This window comes from Choloepus didactylus, chromosome 6 (genome assembly GCF_015220235.1).
Source record: "Choloepus didactylus isolate mChoDid1 chromosome 6, mChoDid1.pri, whole genome shotgun sequence".
Classification (NCBI taxonomy): domain Eukaryota; kingdom Metazoa; phylum Chordata; class Mammalia; order Pilosa; family Megalonychidae; genus Choloepus; species Choloepus didactylus.
The window spans coordinates 82,862,770-82,880,556 of record NC_051312.1 but is presented as its reverse complement, the minus strand read 5'-3'; the positions used below and the strand labels follow the sequence as shown (position 1 = coordinate 82,880,556).

At 36.4% G+C, this 17,787-nt stretch overlaps 1 protein-coding gene and 1 pseudogene across 1 annotated transcript; both read right to left on the bottom strand.

The window, feature by feature from the left end:
* Positions 1 to 1,930: 1,930 nt before the first annotated feature.
* On the bottom strand, positions 1,931 to 2,840 carry LOC119537154 (annotated as a pseudogene).
* Positions 2,841 to 11,718: 8,878 nt separating this feature from the next.
* On the bottom strand, positions 11,719 to 12,669 carry LOC119537153 (olfactory receptor 52A5-like). Its single transcript, XM_037839728.1, has one exon. The coding sequence runs from the start codon at positions 12,667 to 12,669 to the stop codon at positions 11,719 to 11,721; it is 951 nt and encodes a 316-aa protein (XP_037695656.1).
* Positions 12,670 to 17,787: the final 5,118 nt, after the last annotated feature.

Below are 17,787 nucleotides of genomic sequence, written 5' to 3'. Positions count from 1 at the left end.
TCTCATTATATTATTCAGCTAATGCCACCAGTCCTTAATGCTTCTGAATTGTTTTATTGGTAATCCCAAGGTAAATAGACAAACTGGCTTATAGCACGTTTTCAGGGACTACTATTTATATTAATGGTCTTAGGTAGAAATTTTTAATTGTAATCAGGTGCTGAGCCCATCTTCTTCAGTAGCATCATTCCCTGTATCTTTCAAGTATCCTCCAGTAAATTGATTTCCTATTCACAGATGTCTTCTCTAATTACACCAAAGGGCTTGCTGGATAGTCACACTAATCATGATGCTGCTGAGGCATCACAGGTCCCAATGTATTTACCATGTTTTCTGCTGCTGTAAATTGATGCTTTAACATCTATAGATGCTCCCAGGTGTCCAAGCCCCATCTCAGCATCTGATACACCTAGATAATAATTACTCTAACCAGCTTACTAGTAAACAACCTCAAAATCACAGGGGCACCATTTTCAATCATAAACAATAAACCCCTCATTAGTGTATACCTGCCTCAATCTTATATGTTTCCTGCAGAAACCACAATAAAGTAAATTACTGAGTTCCCTTCTGGATCTCTCTGCTTAATGATCGACCCACATACTTTCCCACGAAGACCTGTGCAGTGTGATGTGTTCTCCCCCAGGGAACAGAGAGAATAATAAATCTTTAAAACTCTTCCAGTTTCTGTCTCTCTTGAAATGCATGTGACCTCACCATATCTCACAATGGTATGAGGAAAACACTAACCAAGAGGTTGCATATGTAATAAAAGACAGTCTCCAAATCCACACTACCACTTGCCATCAGTTCTCTAGATCATTAGCCCACAAACAGCAATTGTCCTACACAGTTGTCTTCATAGACCTGCTCCGTAGATTTAAACCTCCTGTTTAATCTCCTAAAACACCATCATTCTGAAATCCACAGAAACATGTAAGGCATAATTTATTTTAAGATAAATGTCTAATAAACAATATATATGCATGTTTCTAATATATGTACATGTGCCCATGGGTGAATATTTTTGGATGTTAGATCCAGGAAAACACAAAAATAACTATGAAACCATGAGCATAAATATAAAACAAATAGTCTCCCTTGCAGAACTAATTGAATCTCTTCGAGTTATATTGTAAAACTAGTTTATTTAAATTTATTTTAATTTCATATCAGATAGAAGCACAAACCGAGCAAATACGTTAACTTCTAATGAATCCATAAATACCATCATTTGTTGTCATTCCATTTATCCCCTGTGTGTTTGAAATGCATGATAACAACTCTATAATAAGTGAGTCTATATTAGACTGTGTTAAACAGATGGTGGAAAAGGTAATTAGAAATACATTAATGTGTAAGATAAAAATCTTAATCCACATAGTGTACAAATAATAATTAAACAGGAAAGGCTTTAGAGTGTGAATGGTGGTGATAATGATGTCAACGAAAGTGAATATAATTGATAGTAAAAATTATTTTGGTTCATATATATCAGAATTATAACACACTACACTAAATTTCTTATGCAGTGACAACAATGCCACTTATAATTTTTACAGAGAGGCTAGAATATAAAAATTTGGTTGTGCTCTTAACAAACTTCCTTCACTGAAAAGTGATTTGAATTACAAAAAAATCCTCATAAATTTTGACTTTTTCTGCATCTACTAACTAAATGTGATTAACTGTCAATGTTCAAAATAATTCTGCATCCATAAAAATTTAAATTCTTTTGTAAAACATCAAACCCTTGTAGGTTTCAATGCAAACTTAGAGCTTCATATTTAATACAATGTGAACTTTAGAAACATAGATTCTAAAGAAAAACAAGGTGTTTCTCAAAGTGAATTTTTGTTACGTGAAATGAAATAAGTTGAATGAGAAATTGGGAAGGGTCCTTTGAGTGGAAAATCTCAGATAGTTGATTTCAAATCTGTTTGGTCTTCACTCCATAAACAAGAGGATTGAGCAAAGTTGGGACAAGCAGGTAAAGGTTGGACAGAAGAATATGGATGTATGGTGGGATATGGAAACCAAACCTGTGAGTAAAGAAGGAGAAGAATGCCAGGAGATAAAACTCAAGGAAGACACAAATGTGGGCAATGCAGGTGTTAAAGGCTTTGACTCTCATTTCCTTTTGAAGCAGGATGAAGACAGCTATAAATATTTCAGAAGTAGGAGAGCGTGAGGAAGATGATGTCAAATCCAAGTGTACTGAAAGCCACAAACAGACCATACATCTTGCTGATCCAAACACATTCTGCTGCCAACTTCACAATGGCCATGTGCTCATAGTATGAATGGGAGACCACAGTTGTTCTGTAATATTTGAGTTGACATTTGATGAGGATAAGAGATGGTGCAACAAAAAAGGCAGTTCTGAGTGTCACCCAAACGCCAATCTGAGTAAGAAATTGTTGGGTGAAAATGGTTGCATGTCTCAGGGGATCACAGACTGCCACATAGCATCCCAGGGCCATGGCCAACAGAATGCCTGATTCAATACTCTGAAATGTGTGGATGAAGTACCTCTGCAAGAGACAGGCTTCAAAAGAGATCTCTGCTAAATGGAACCAGAAAATACCTAGCATTTTTGGTAGGATGCATGTGCTGAGAGCAATGTCTGTTGCTCCAAGCATTGCCAGCAGGACATACATTGGCTCATGGAGGCTGTGCTCAGATTTGATGATGACCAGGAGTGGGGAATTCCCAAACAGAGCAAAGATGTACATGGCACAGAAAGGAATCCCAATCTAGAACTGCACAGACTCCAAGCCAGGGATCCCAATCAGGGTCAGCAATGAAGGCTTGAAGATGGTGCCATTGAGCTTAAACATGTTGGCTTTGAGCTGTTGTTTAAGTCTGGCAGAATATGTTATGTTTCTCTCTTCTGTTTCCTGAGTTCACCTACATTTATGAAATTGGAATTTGTGACTTTTTCAAAGGGCGTTTTGTTAAACAAACTCATTTATTGATGGGGCAATTAAATAAATACAAGATTCAACATAGGAACTTCCAGAATGTTTCAGTTTCACTCTCTTCCTCTCTGTCTATACTCCCTTAAGACACCAGCAGGCACACACACATACACACAGTGTCAGCCTGAGAGATATACAGCCCCCACTATGAAGAAAAAGACTAACTCACATGTATTGAGTATGAGAGCATATGGATTGTGAATCATCAGTTAAAACCCATTTCAATGAATGTCATTTTTTTTTTTCTAGTTTATAAAATTTGGAGACTTAAATTATATAGTACTTTTATCTCCCTCTTGTGCTTTGACCTCAAAACACTTATTCATTTAGGCAGTCAGGTAGAAGGAAAGAAATTTTAAGAGGAACACATTATTTCCTGAGCTATTTCAGATGCTTGGAAATAAGAACACATAAAGTAAGGCCCTGAATCTCAAGGAGGCAATGTTTTATTTTTGAACATTATAAGCACATTTCTAAAAAATAAACATATGGTGCAGACACATAAGCTTTTAGGAAGATATTGAGAGAAGGCCTTTATCTCAGAGTTTGACCCTAAGGAAATTCTAATTAACTTATACATTAGCTATATATTCCCTGATATACATAGACAAGGAAATAATCTTGAAATATTCTGTATCTCACACAATTCATATACAAGTTACTACTAATAATGTTGTCATATGACAAATCTCATTCTTTAACAAAGCATATTTTTTTAGTTTCATTGATATATTTTTTCCAAAGCTATTACAACCTCTTCCTGATTTACTTCTTTTCCTTTATGTTCGTTAGCTAATCTGTTGCCCCTGACATAATACACTTGCTTCATTGATTATCTATGTGCCCTCACTTGAAACACTCATCTTTTGAGAATACATTCAGCTTTTGCAACATAGATGTTCAATGATCCTGGAGAAAACCACAATTCTGGGAATGGTTGCCGCTAAGGTTCATGGGGCTCTGAATCTCCAGGCAAATTTCCAGCAATTTCTATTCATAAACTTCACCCTATTCTTCCAAATCCCCAAAATTATCCCCCCTCATGGCCATAAAACATTAATTATAATTTTAGAAACTCTCAAATCTTATTCACCCCAACCCCGTATTCCCAGAAATAAGGGACTCTCTTCCCCTTTTCTAGGATAATTTCCTAGTTATGTTCTGGTTTCTTTGTTTATTTGCTTTCCCCCATAATCACTATTTAAGCATAAAGAGTATACAACAAAATATTTTTCATATTTTAACACATTTTGTTTTACCAAAAACTGTATTTCCTCCTGATAACATTATCTACCTCTCCTTTTATTTATAACTATAACCCTGACAAGAATCTCTAAGATTCACTGTATTTATCTAATCAACTTTGGGATTTTTCAAACTGCAGCAATAAGACTTTGCCTCCTGTTTTCTGGGAAAAAAATCTAAATGCCCTTTTAGCAACCAAAGAAATAAACTTATCAAGGGCATCTCTCAATTGATATCTTTAAATTCCTCTTTAAACTACTTTATCTTTATACTATTTATCTTTAAACTATTTTCTCTTTAAAATACATCCATTGATTTTGCCATCACATTTTGTCTTATTTTTCCATCCATCTCAAAATGACCTCACTATATTGCTTTTTCTTACTCTTTTTCCTCTGTTGACACCATAAATTCAACTGGCAACTTTGTCCATCTCTGCATTTCTCTTTCTGCAGATTCCTTATGTTCTTTAGCAATACTCACCAGTCTTAGAATTTTACTAACCACTAATTAAGGATAAATAAATACTGTCTCTCCATAAAAATCTCCCCTGATTTCAGGACCCATATGACAACATTAAATAGCTCCACCTTCATGGAAAACAAAAACCAATTTGACTCTCCACTTCCGTGGTGGATAACCTCATAGTTGAAAGACTATGGCAATTTGGGGAAGTCCCTGAAATTCATAAAGAAGTAGTATAAAAGCTGATTTGGTCCTGAGTTTGAAGTGTCTTTTTCCAGACATACAGTTAATATATCACAGCAGATTCAGTACTACTATCAAGAGGTCTCTTATTATGTTTAATTGCATATGGAAAAACATAACAAAAGAAAACAAGAACACCTTAATTGCTCTAAATATTTTTGAATAATGTACTATTCCCTAAAATCCAGTCATATATTCACTGACTACATTCTTAGGAGATACCAGACACAAATTTAGGATATCCTATTAATATTAATATTACTGCTATATTCATTTAACCCTCTTTTCAAACTTATCAGTTATAAGGAAAAGAAATGTAGAATTCTGTAAATGATTTTATAATTTCCCAACTTGTCTTTTATGCTTTTCTCTGATTATAATCTTGTTTCTTTTTGATGTATTTCATGCTCCCATAGCTTTACCATCATTCACCTCTCAGCTCAAATATTGCCTCCTCTATGAATTATTTCCTGGTAGCATTAGGCATAATTAAAAATTCCTCCTTTGTGTCCTAAATGTAAGACATGACTGGCTATTTAATGTATAGTAGTAGTAATTAGTTAATTAATTTTAATTTTATTTTCCCACAAAGATAATGTGGATGCAAAAACCTTTGCACTGTTCCATATGGAGAAGGGAGCTAAGGATTAGGAAAAATGAAAAAGTAATCTAGGAAAAATGTTAATAATCTTAGTATCTTGATGTGTAAACTTCCTCTGTTTTTTATTGCAGCATTACTTTCATACACTCACCTGTGTTAGGATACATATCTGTTTTTGTTAAAGATATGAAGAGATTCTCCATGGAAAGAGGAAAAATGGTGAGAAATACTCACAGTACCAGTAGGTAATCAGTATCACTTTTTTATACTCCTTATACCCTCTGTCAAATCCTCAAAACTGAATTATTACTGATCTTTTAAGAATCTGCTCAAAATGACTCTTTTTGCAAAATTGGAGTAGCCAATTACAGACACTCCCCTTAGACCATTTCTAAACATTTATCTATCCTGATTCTAAAGGCAGGTTAATTCTCCAACCATTTTATGTGCATACACTGCCATGTTGGTGTAACAATGCATGCAGTTATAAAGAAAGAATTTCAATGAGACATATAGGACAAATATAGTACCTGCAGATCATCAAGACTATGATGCAATTCTCATGAGAAATGGAAGAGAGATGAATCATCTTCTCTATAGGCTATACCATTTAATCTCTTTCTCAGCACTTTTACAATTTTGGGATGGGGATGGAATATATAAAAGTAAATCCAAGGCCCTTTGGTCTCCACCCTAAATCTCCTATATTTCAGATCCTATCATTCAGAGTTTCAGCAAAAGAAATATCAGCCTTGGGCTGCCCTGTAAGTTTGAGTTAAGAGATGCCATCATTTACTATAGAACGTATATTTTGTATTTGAATGGCTTATAAGGTTGATTCATGCAGGGTAGATTACAGAATAGATAGTTTTTTGACATGGAAATGCAAAGGCAAAGAATGAAAACCAAAGTATAAATAATCCCAAAGCTTGTCCCTTTGATTTAGTACAAATTTTGAAGCATTGATTAACATTTACTGATCACATCACTGTATAAGTTGATAAGGAGAAAGAGGACAACTCTCCAAGCAGTCATTTTTTGTCCTGGAACATTAAGAAATAGTTCTGAATGGTTAACTTTTGCAGGAGCATTCACCTTTGGGAAATAAATATCTTAATACAATGGCAAAAATAACAGCAATAGGAAATACAATTACATTTTAATCATATACCAAGAAAAGACATTTTTGCAAGTGTCTTTTATACCAGTAAAAGGCATTTTCACAATTGTTGATTATACTTGTCATGGCAATTTCTGGGAAGTCTGACACTTATGTTCTTGCTCTGTCTTTCATGCCACATGACTGTCTTGGTTCTCCTCTTGCCTCCATTGCTACCACATGCCGTGTCCTTCATGATTTCTCTTACTTTTCCAATAATGTAAAGTGTTGCTGTCCGTCAAATACTGTATAGCACATCTTTTCTCCTGTTGTTCTTTTCCACAGGTAACCTCATCCAATATCCATTTTTCCTAAAATTTTCAATATGTCAGTGATTGATAAATAATTTCAGCTCTTCTAACTTCTCTTCTGAGTTTCATCCTCACATATGTAAGTTCCTATTCTATAGCTGGAAAATAAAGGCAGCCATTTCTAGAAAATATCTAAAATATTAGAAAATTATTTCCCATTTTCATGACTTATTTGGGCCTTGTTTGCCTTATCTGTAAAATGACATTGGTAGGAGGCAGGGCTGGCTGAAGTGAACTGAAAAATATAATTATTTTTATTTATGTATTTAAAAACACCTTGGCTGTTGCTTCAGTCCTCACAGTGATTGGTATAAGTTGAGAACAACCACCCCTCCTTTCCCCAAATAGTGTGGACTATTGCCTGCATTTTGTTCTATGAATGCGGTAAGGAGATGGATGCAGAGAGAGGAAACAGCTTTGGAATTAATTAAAAATGCAAGAAGAGACCCCTAAGACTGGGATTGTTACTTCAACAGTATGTAAATAATCTATTTCATTTCATAAGGAGAAATAGTGGTTTTTTTTAAGTTTTGTTTTTTTAATCAAACTAATTTATGCCAAGGCTCCTTCTATTCTGTGTGACATTGGACACATCATTTAAATCTGTGATTTATCAAAACAACAAAACTTATTTTTGTGAAAATAATGACATACTGTGTTTGAAAAATGCAGGTTCGTAGCATTAATTACATGGTAGCAAAAATGTGAAGGAGGTTCAAAATCCTCACTTATCTAGGCACTTCTTACCTTTCATCCTCTGGAGTTCTGAATTTGCATTTCTAAGGAGGTGTCTTACAAACCCAACAACTTATTAGTTATTATTAGTGTTTAATGAATAAAGGGAATCATTCAATAGACAAAAATATAGACATATGTATATATACAGATACACATATATAGCTTTGGTACTGCTGGTGGGATGTGCAAAATGGTAGCTTGATGAGCTGAAATTGCTCATAAAGACTAACACCCTGCAATATCATCAAAGACAAAATCTGAGGTACTGCATTCCCATTGAGAAATATTTTTTAATGGAGGGTGTTTTCATTCAAACAATTTCTTCTTTCAGCAAACTTTTATGGCCCATTTTAAAGGCAGACAAAGAAGAATGGAAACTTTCAGTGGATTTTTGTAACCTCAGTGCCAAACTCTTATGAGTAAATATCTCTTTGCCAGACAAGATTGAGATTATTGAATATATCCAGATGACTCTTGGTAGTACTTTCTGTGGTTAACATACCTAATTAATTTCATTCAGTTACCATTTCTAAATCATCCTAACTACAATTCGCTTTCACCTTCGAGGCCACTCAATATACATTCACTGTCCCCTTAAGGGACACCTCAGTAACTCAATGGTCACCCATGGTCTCTGTATCAAGATTTAGCTTCAGTCCCCTGCAAAGTCTACATTTTGGCATTGTGTCAATGACATTTTATTAAAGAGTCTACACAATAAAAGGTAGGTCAAGATTTGTTTTCCCTCTCAAACCAGCAGCTATATCAAGGCTAGGACATCTCTCTTCACAAGCTACAGGATTGTGCCAGGTCTTTCAAGTTCCTGATATCATAAGAAACACAGATAGTAGAACAATTCTGGAGGCCAGTAAACAACTTTTACTATTACAGACTCCTCAAACCTTACAAGCAAACCCCATATCTTCCAGGCCTCTTTATTTTCAGAGACAACAGATTACCCATTTTTCTCTCTCACTCTAACAACTGTGTCACCTCTGGTGAGGAACTAGAGTGCTAGAATGTTTTAACTAACAGGCCATCAAGAAGCCTTGACTCTGGTGCTCCTGGGTCTTTCAGGTTAAGGCACGGCAACCAGGGACTATTCCTCCTGGTGTCTATAGACCAGTGAGGCCCTAAGGGGCTTCCCATGGGGTTATGGACTATGTAGCTACCACAGTTCATCTCAAAGTATTCTCCCCTATAGAAGAAAATACTTACTGCCTCTGGGAAAACTGGAGAATGATCAAAGCACACAAATTTCTATCACATCGTGGGTCTAACACCCATCCATTATGCAGCTTAGCATAGACTGAAGCTTTTCTGATTAAATGTAAATGGTAACTTCCAGATAGGATTAACCTTAATAATGACTTGGCTTCTCCCATTCTCAGCTCTTTCCCCACAGTAATAACAGAGTTAGAAGGGACCCCTCAGCCAGCAGCTTTGGGAAATTGAGGTTTTCCTTGGGACTTACTGCTTGACTTGGAAAGTGGATGGATCTACTCCATGGATGGAAGCATCACCATTAAATGTAATGGAGCATGCTGGCAGGGGGCAGCATTCCACACCTTGTCATGTATGCCTCTAGTTTGAGATGAGTCCCAAAGTTAGGCCCAGTTTCCTGAATTGTAAGCTGTCCCCTTGGCCCTCCAAGACACCCGTAAAGAAGGATCAACTTTGGTCTGTGGTTTTACAGACCATTGGGCAGCAGCAAAATGCCCAGCTATTTGATCAGGCCATTAACGAAAAGAATAATTTTATAATGAATTAAGCCAGTTTGGGCACCCACATTTGATAGGCATTGACAGAATTTCCACTTCCTATTCAAGTTACCCACATCTCTGCACACACTTGGGACCACCAAGGGAGGCCAGCATTCGTGCTGTTGTTGACCATGTTTCTAGAATACGAGTTAAAGAGCTGACACAACCAATTCTTCTGGACAATACTAATCACTCTAGCTCTACAAACTCCCCCATTCTTCTCTTACAAGTTTCCCTCTCTGCATCTGAAACTTCAGGACTCTGGTATATACAGGCACTAACAGATTGGGCCAGGCAGCAGGTTCTGCCCCAAGGGTCCTCATTAGCTAAAAGAGCAGTTGATAATTGTCTCCTCTGTTAAAAACTGGAGATCTGCTAGTCGGGGTTCACCTCCCCATGTCCAGTTACCTTATTCTGGATGACAGGCTATTATAACACCCCTTACCTCCCTGCTATGGTGCCATTTGATATGCTCTTATCATGTTACACATACAACAGGCTAATGAGGGCTTCTTTGATCACACATGCTAATGGGGGCTCCACTATTCAGAATCATACTAAGTCTACTTTGGTCCCCTTGGGTGTCCCTGTTATAATTCACTCTAACCAAGGTTCCCACTTCAGCTCACAAACTGGACAAGGCAGTACATTAGAATAAGACACATACTGGAATTTCTACCCACCCTTCCACCCCCAGGCAGCAGGACTGACTGAGAGACACGATCTCCTTCTCAAAGAATTACTTTTCCAATGGCAAGTAGGCAAATGTTCCCCAAAATGGATCTTCTGCCCAAGCTCTAAATTTGTCAAATTCTAGACCATTGGACCTAAGATGTCTCCCAACAACTTCCTTAAACACCTACATCTCCCCTTGCTAGTGATCAAGGATAAACTTAAGGCTTTCATATCCATTATGGCTCCATTTTCATCTTAACCACCCTGTTACCTATCTTTTCTACTACATTTTTTTTTGCCTTCCATCCTCCCACAGAGGCTGTTGGTCTGATCAAAGGAAGATAATATGGTATGACCTAGTTATCATAGATTCTCCCAAGGAACCCTGGTACATTCTACTGTGGGATCCACAAGGAAATCCTACCTCTGCTTTTCCTGCTCCTAAAGAATTGCCAGATTTTGCATGGTATAAATTTTGACTGGTGACCCTAATTTTTCTTCTCATCCCTTACAGGAAACTGAATTTTTTTATGTGGGATGAACATCAGGAACTGTGGGGCCCACAGAAAGGATATGATAAACCAAGCCTAGTGGATACCAGCTGTAACCAAAAATTACCAGAGAAAATTTTCCACTGTTCCTGGTAGACTGTCTAACCAAACCAGATAGGTTGGGGCTGCTAAGGCCCACTCCCACGTAGGCCACCTAATTCCCACTGATAGAGGTCTGACTTCTTGGCTGGTTCAAAGAAGCATATTCATCAAATGCAGTTGTTCACATTTATGCTCACTGGTAGTCTCTTTTCATTTAGTCTGGGTGTTTGGACTTGTGCTGATCTATGGCCCAACCTGACCTTCCAAGAGTGGCTATGGAGTCCAAACAATCAAACCTGTTCTGAAAATGATTGTATGTTTTGGCTTGAAATGCCTAAAACCATTACTTATTTTTGTCTGGTCTGCTTGCAACAACATGTAGTTAGTCCAACACCTAGATGGACTCAAACAACAAGCCCATACTATATGAGAAAGACCTTGTGTTGCCTAAAAGTAATTTACATGCTGTCCTCATTTCTCACAGGCATTCAAATGTTCTTTCAGTAAACAAGCTATGAATATAATTGATAGCAAAAAATATTTTGGTTCATATATATCAAAATTATAAGACATTAGACTGAATGTCTTACACAGTGACATCAATACCATTTATAATTTTTATAGAGAGGTTAATACATAAACACTTAGTTGTGCCTTTAAGAAACTTCCTTCACTGAAAGCATTGAACAAGAATCTTCATATTTTCTGACTTTTCTGTTATCAATTAACTAGATGTGATTAACTATCAATGCTCAATATAATTCTGTAAATATAAAAATTTAAATTTTTTAATAAGAAATCATGGCCTCACATTCTTCAAAGCAAACCTATAGCTTCATATTTTTGTAAAATGCAAACTTTAGAAAGCATAGATTCTAAAGAAAAACAAAAGGCTTCTCAAAGTGAATTTTTGCTATGTGTAGTGAAATAAGTTGAATGAGAAATCAAGGAGCATCCTTTGACTGGAAAATCTTGGACACTTGATCTCGAATCTGTTTGGTCTTCACCCCATAAACAAGAGGATTGAGCAAAGGTGGGACAAGCAGGTAAAGGTTGGACAGAAGAATATGGATGTATGGTGGGATCTGGAAACCAAACCTGTGTGTAAAGAAGGAGAAGAATGCCAGGAGATAAAACTCAAGGAAGACACAAATATGAGCAATGCAGGTGTTAAAGGCTTTGAGCCTAGCTTCCTTTTGAGGCAGGATAAAGACTGCTATAAATATTTGGATGTAGGAGAGTGTAATGAGGATGATGTCGAATCCAAGTATGCTGAAAGCCACAAACAGACCATACATCTTGTTAATCCAAACATCTTCTGCTGCCAACTTCACAATAGCCATGTGCTCACAATATGAATGGGAGACCACAGTGGTCCTGTAAAATTTGAGCCAGCACTTGATGAGGATGAGACATGGTGCAACAAGAAGGGCAGCTCTGAGTGTCACTCCAACACCAATCTGAGTAAGAAGTTGGTGGGTGAAGATGGTTGTATGTCTCAGAGGATCACAGATTGCCACATAGCGGTCCAGGGCCATGGCCAGCAGAATACCTGATTCAATACTCTGAAATGTGTGGATGAACCACATTTGCAAGAGACAGGCTTCAAAATAGATCTCTGCTAAATGGAACCAGAAAATACCTAGCATTTTTGGTAGGATGCATGGGCTGAGAGCAATGTCTGTTGCTCCAAGCATTGCCAGCAGGACATACATTGGCTCATGGAGGCTGCACTCAGATTTGATGATGACCAGGAGGAGGGAATTCCCAAACAGAGCAAAGATGTACATGGCACAGAAAGGAATCCCAATCCAGAACTGCACAGACTCCAAGCCAGGGATCCCAATCAGGGTCAGCAATGAAGGCATGAAGATGGTGCCATTGAGCTTAAACATGGTGGCTTAGAGCTGTTGATTAAGGCTGGCAGAATGTGTTAGGGGTGTCTCCTCTATTTCCTGTCTTTCCCTACATTTATGAAATAAGAATTTTATTGTGACTTTTACAAAAGCTATTTCATCAAACATACTCATTTACTGATGGGGCAATTAAATATATACAGGATTCAACACAGGAGCTCCTAGAATGTTTCAGTTTCCCTCTCTTCCTCTCCCTCTCTCTGTCCCTACTCCCTTGAAACACATGCAGGCACAAACTCATACACACACTCTCATCCTGAGAGATATACAACACTCACTATGAAAGAAAGACAGATTCATACCTAGTGAGTTTGAGAGCATGTGTTTTGTGATTCATCAATTAAAACCTATCCCAATAAGGATCATTTTGTTTTCTAACTTAATAGAATTTTGGAACTTATCTAATGTGTTACTTATTTCTCTTATATTGTGCTCTTACCCTAAAGGGTCATTCATTCATTCAGGCAGTTAGGTAGAAGGAACAAAAATTTAAAAGAACTCATTTCAGGAGGTATTCCCATTAGTGGGAAACAAGAACTTTGAAAATAATGTCCTTAACCTCAGGAGACAATGATTGATTTGTAGAAATTACAGGCATAATTCTAAAAATATATACAAATTGGGAAGACAGATGAGGTTTTAAGAGGATATTGAGAGCAGTCTTTATCCCACAGTTTGACCCTAAGGAAATTCTGTAATTGAACTTACACATTATATAGTCACAGACTAAAATATGGGCATAGACGTATCTTGAAAAATTCTGCACCTCCCACTATTCATAATCTTGTCACATGACAAATCTCATTCTTCTACACAGTATACTATCTTTTAATGTCATTGACATGTTTTTTAAAGCATCCTCTCCTGATTTACTTTCTTTTTTTCCTTTACATCCATTAGCTACTCTATTGCTACCTGACACCATATCCTTGCTTTTTCTGTTAACTATGCCCCCTTCCCTGAACTATTAATCTTTTGAGAATACAGTCAGCTTTTCCAACAGGGATGCTCCATGTTATGGGAGAAAACCACAATTCTGGGAAGAGTTGCCATTAAAATTCATGGGGCTCTGAATCTCCAGGCAAATTTCCAGCAATTTCTATTCACGAACTTTGTCCTATTCTTCCAACTCCCCAAGCTCTTTCTTTTGGCCATAAAATGTTAATTATAACTTTCAAAACTCTAACACCTTTCCTCCCACATCCCCTATTCCCAGAAATAAGGGACTCTCTTCACATTTACTAGGATAATTCCCTACTTGTGTTCAGATATTTTGCTTGTCTATTGGCTTTCCCCAACAATCTAGTATTTAAGCATATAGACTATATGACAAACTGTTTTTCATATTTTAACAATTTTGTTTTATCAAAAATTGTGATTTCCTCCTGATAACATTTTCTACATCTCCTATTATTTACACCTATACTCTGACATGAATCTCCAAGATTAGCTATATTTATCCAATCAATTTTGGAATTTTTCAAACAGCAGCAGTAAACTTTTGCCTCCCCTTTTCTGGAAAAAAATATAAGTGACCCTATATTAATTAAAATATAAACCTTTCAAGGGTTCCTCTAATTGATATCTTTATATTGCTTGATATTATTTTTGCTTTAAACTAAATCATTTGATTTTGCCACCACATTCTGCCCTATTTGTCTTATCCATCTCAATTGGTCTGACTTTATTGCTTTGTTTGACTCTTTTTTCCTGTGTTGACACCATAAATTCCACTGACAACTATGATCATCTCTGTGTTCTTCTTTCCGTGCATTCTTTATGTTCTTTAGCAATATTCAGCAACCCTAGAATTTCACTAACTAGCAATTAAGGATAAATAAATATGACCTCTCCATAAATCTACCCTTATCACAGGACCCATATAAAACATTAAATAGCCCCACCTTGATGGAAAACAAACATCAGATTGACTCTTTACTTCCAAGGCTACATGGTAGATAAACTGATTGTTGAAAGACTATGGCAGTTCGGGGAAGTCCCTGAAATACATAGGGGAGTAGTATAAAAGCTGATTCGGTCCTCAGATTCAAGTATCCTTTTCTAGCCATACAGTTAATAGATCATAGCAAATGCAGTACTACTATAAAGAGGTCTTTTATTGTGTACATTTGCATCTGGAAAAACATAACAAAAGAAAACAAAAACACCTCAATTATTCTAAATGCTTTTGAGTAATGTACCATTCCCTAAAATCCAGTCATATATTCACTGAACAGGGTCTTAGAACATACCAGATACATTTTAGGATGCCCTAGGAATATTAATATTACTGCTACATTCATTTAACCCTTTTTTTAGACTTAAAAGTAATAAGGAAAAGAAATGTAGAATTCTGTAAACTATTTTAAAATTTTCAAACTTGTCACTTATACTTTCCTCTGATTATAATCTTGTTTCTACTAGATTTTTTTCATGCTCCCATGGCTTTACCATCATTCAACTCTCAGCTCAAACATTGCCTCCTCTATGAAGTATCTCCTGGTAGCATTAGGCATAATTAAAAATTCCTCCTTTGTGTCCTAAATGTAACACATGACTGATTATTTAATATATCCTAGTAACAACTATTTAATTAATTTGTATTTTATTATCCCACAAAGATAATGTGGATGCAAAAACATTTGCACTGTTGCCAGGTATATACCTGCATGGAGAAGGGAGCATAAGGATTAGGAAAAATGAAGATCTAATCTAGGAAAAATGCTAATAATCTTAGTATCTTGATGTATAAATCCCTCTGTTTTTATTGCAGCATTGTTTTCATACACTCACCTGTTTTAGAATACATACCTGCTTTGGTTAAAGATATGAAGACATTCTCCATGGATAAGAGAGGAAAAAAGGGTGAAAAACGCTCACAGTACCAGCAGGTAATCAGTATCACTTGTTTATACTGCTTATATCCTCTGTCAAATCCTGACAACTGAACTATTATTCCCCTTTGAAGAATTTTCTCAAAATGACTCTTTTTGCAAAATTGGAGTGGCCAATTACACCTACTCTCCTTAGGTCCTTTCTTAAAAGCAGTGCAATTCCCCAACCCTTTTATATGCCTATACTGCTATGTCAGTGTAGAAATGCATGCAGTTACAAAGAGTTTCCAATGAGACAAATATAGGACAAATATAGCACATGCAGTTGGTCAAGACTATGATGCAATTCTCATGAGAAATGGAAGAGGGATGAATCACCTTCTCTATAGTTCAAATCATTTAATCTCTCTCTCACCACTTTTATAATTTTGATATGGGGATAGAATATATAAAAGTAAATCCAAGACCCCTTGGTCTCCACTGTAAATCTCTTTGATTCCTATTCCTACCACTGAGTTACAGCAGAGCAAATATCTGTCTTGGGCTGCCCTCTATGCTTGAGTTAATGAAAAACAGGCTAGGAGGTGCCATTATTTATTACAGAATATATATTTTTGAATTTGAGTGGCTTCTAAAGTTGATGAATGAAGAGGAGGTCAGTAACAATTCTAGGACTCTGCTTCCAATATATTCAGAGTATTCAGAGATTTGTAATTCACTTTTATGAAGCTGAGAGAGGGGAGTAGAAATTAGTGTCTTCCCAAGAAGAGCTGATCTAAAAGCCTTTATCTTTGGAATTTTTCCACATATATCTCTCTTTTATTTCCAGAAATTGCTCTTCTGGTGGTCCATTTCAGTGACTGATAGAAGATAACCCACAATATCTAGAATTAACTACCCAGTTATCCATATGATCCGGCTGATAGAAGCATTTTTATTGTGCTTACACCAGAAAAGCATTAATTTACATAAAAAGAGATATGCTGGTTCCTACTGCCTATACTGCCCCACATACATGTATTATAAGCATCAAAGGAGGACTCATACAGCCTTTGAAGTTTTACATAGGAAAAGAGTTGACCTAGGGAGGGCACTTACTCGTTTCTCAAAAAGAATCTTCCATAAATGTATTTTATATTATTACTGGTGCTGCTGCTGCTCTTTATAGTGCAATCAATCTTACACTGAGTTGGGAGCTCTGCTGCTATCATATTTCTTTCTAGAAACAGTCTTATTTTCTAACTTTCTGGTTGGTGGGAAGCTCTAATCTAGGCTGTACTTTCAGAGCCATTTCTAATAAAGTTTTGGATAAATATATTTCCCATTATTCCTGATCTCTTTGGACCATATTTTTCTTGTCTGTATAGTGAAGGCATTGAGCTTCTGGTTCCTGATAGCCTTAGCCTCCCCCGCCCTCACTGTCAACACCTCTAAGCTGACCGTGGGTGCTTCCCCCCCACACAGAGAACCTTAACAGCAGCCCCCTCAGGGAGCTGGATGGCAGTCTTCAGTAAAGGGTCTTCCTCCTCATCGTAGAAGGTTGGACCAGATGAAGGGAACCAAATCTAGATTTTTTTTTTTATTTATTCACATAGTTTGTAAATTCCTTGGCTATTGCTTTATCCCTATTCCTACAGTGATTAATGTAAGCTGAGAATGTCCCAATTCTGTGGCTCATACACCAACATTTAGTCCCTGCATGAGATGAAGGGATTGGAGCCAGGAGAGGAAAGACAATTGTGGAATTAAATTTGAAAGGCAAGGAGAAATCTCTGAATGGAATTGCTCCTTTAACAGTGAAAAAAAATAGTCTATTTTATTTCCTAAGGTGAAATTGTGGATTTTTTTTTATTCAGTCAAAATTGTAACAAGTCAACAATTATTTATATTCAGACCCCTCTTTTTCTGTGGACATTGGACACCTCATTTAAATCTGTGATAAAATATCTCTCATTTATAGATACAATAATACTTGTAATTGTTAAAACAAAAAATGATATGTAGTATATGAAAAATACAGGGGAAATAACACTAAATATATGGTAACTAATATGTTCATGGAATTCTAAGTCCTCAATTACCTGGGAACTTCTCACCTTTAATTTTTATCTTCTGACACCCTGAATTTGCATTCCTAAAAAGGTGATCTACCAACCCAGCAACCTCTAAGTTACTCAGAAGCTTTAATGAATATAAGGAATCATTGAAATATATATATATATATACACAGATATATAACTTTTATGGATTTCATTTTTCCTTG

What these genes read in the sequence shown, in the direction of transcription:
- LOC119537153 (XM_037839728.1), bottom strand. Translation starts at nt 12,669, where the DNA reads ATGTTTAAGCTCAATGGCACCATCTTCATGCCTTCATTGCTGACCCTG.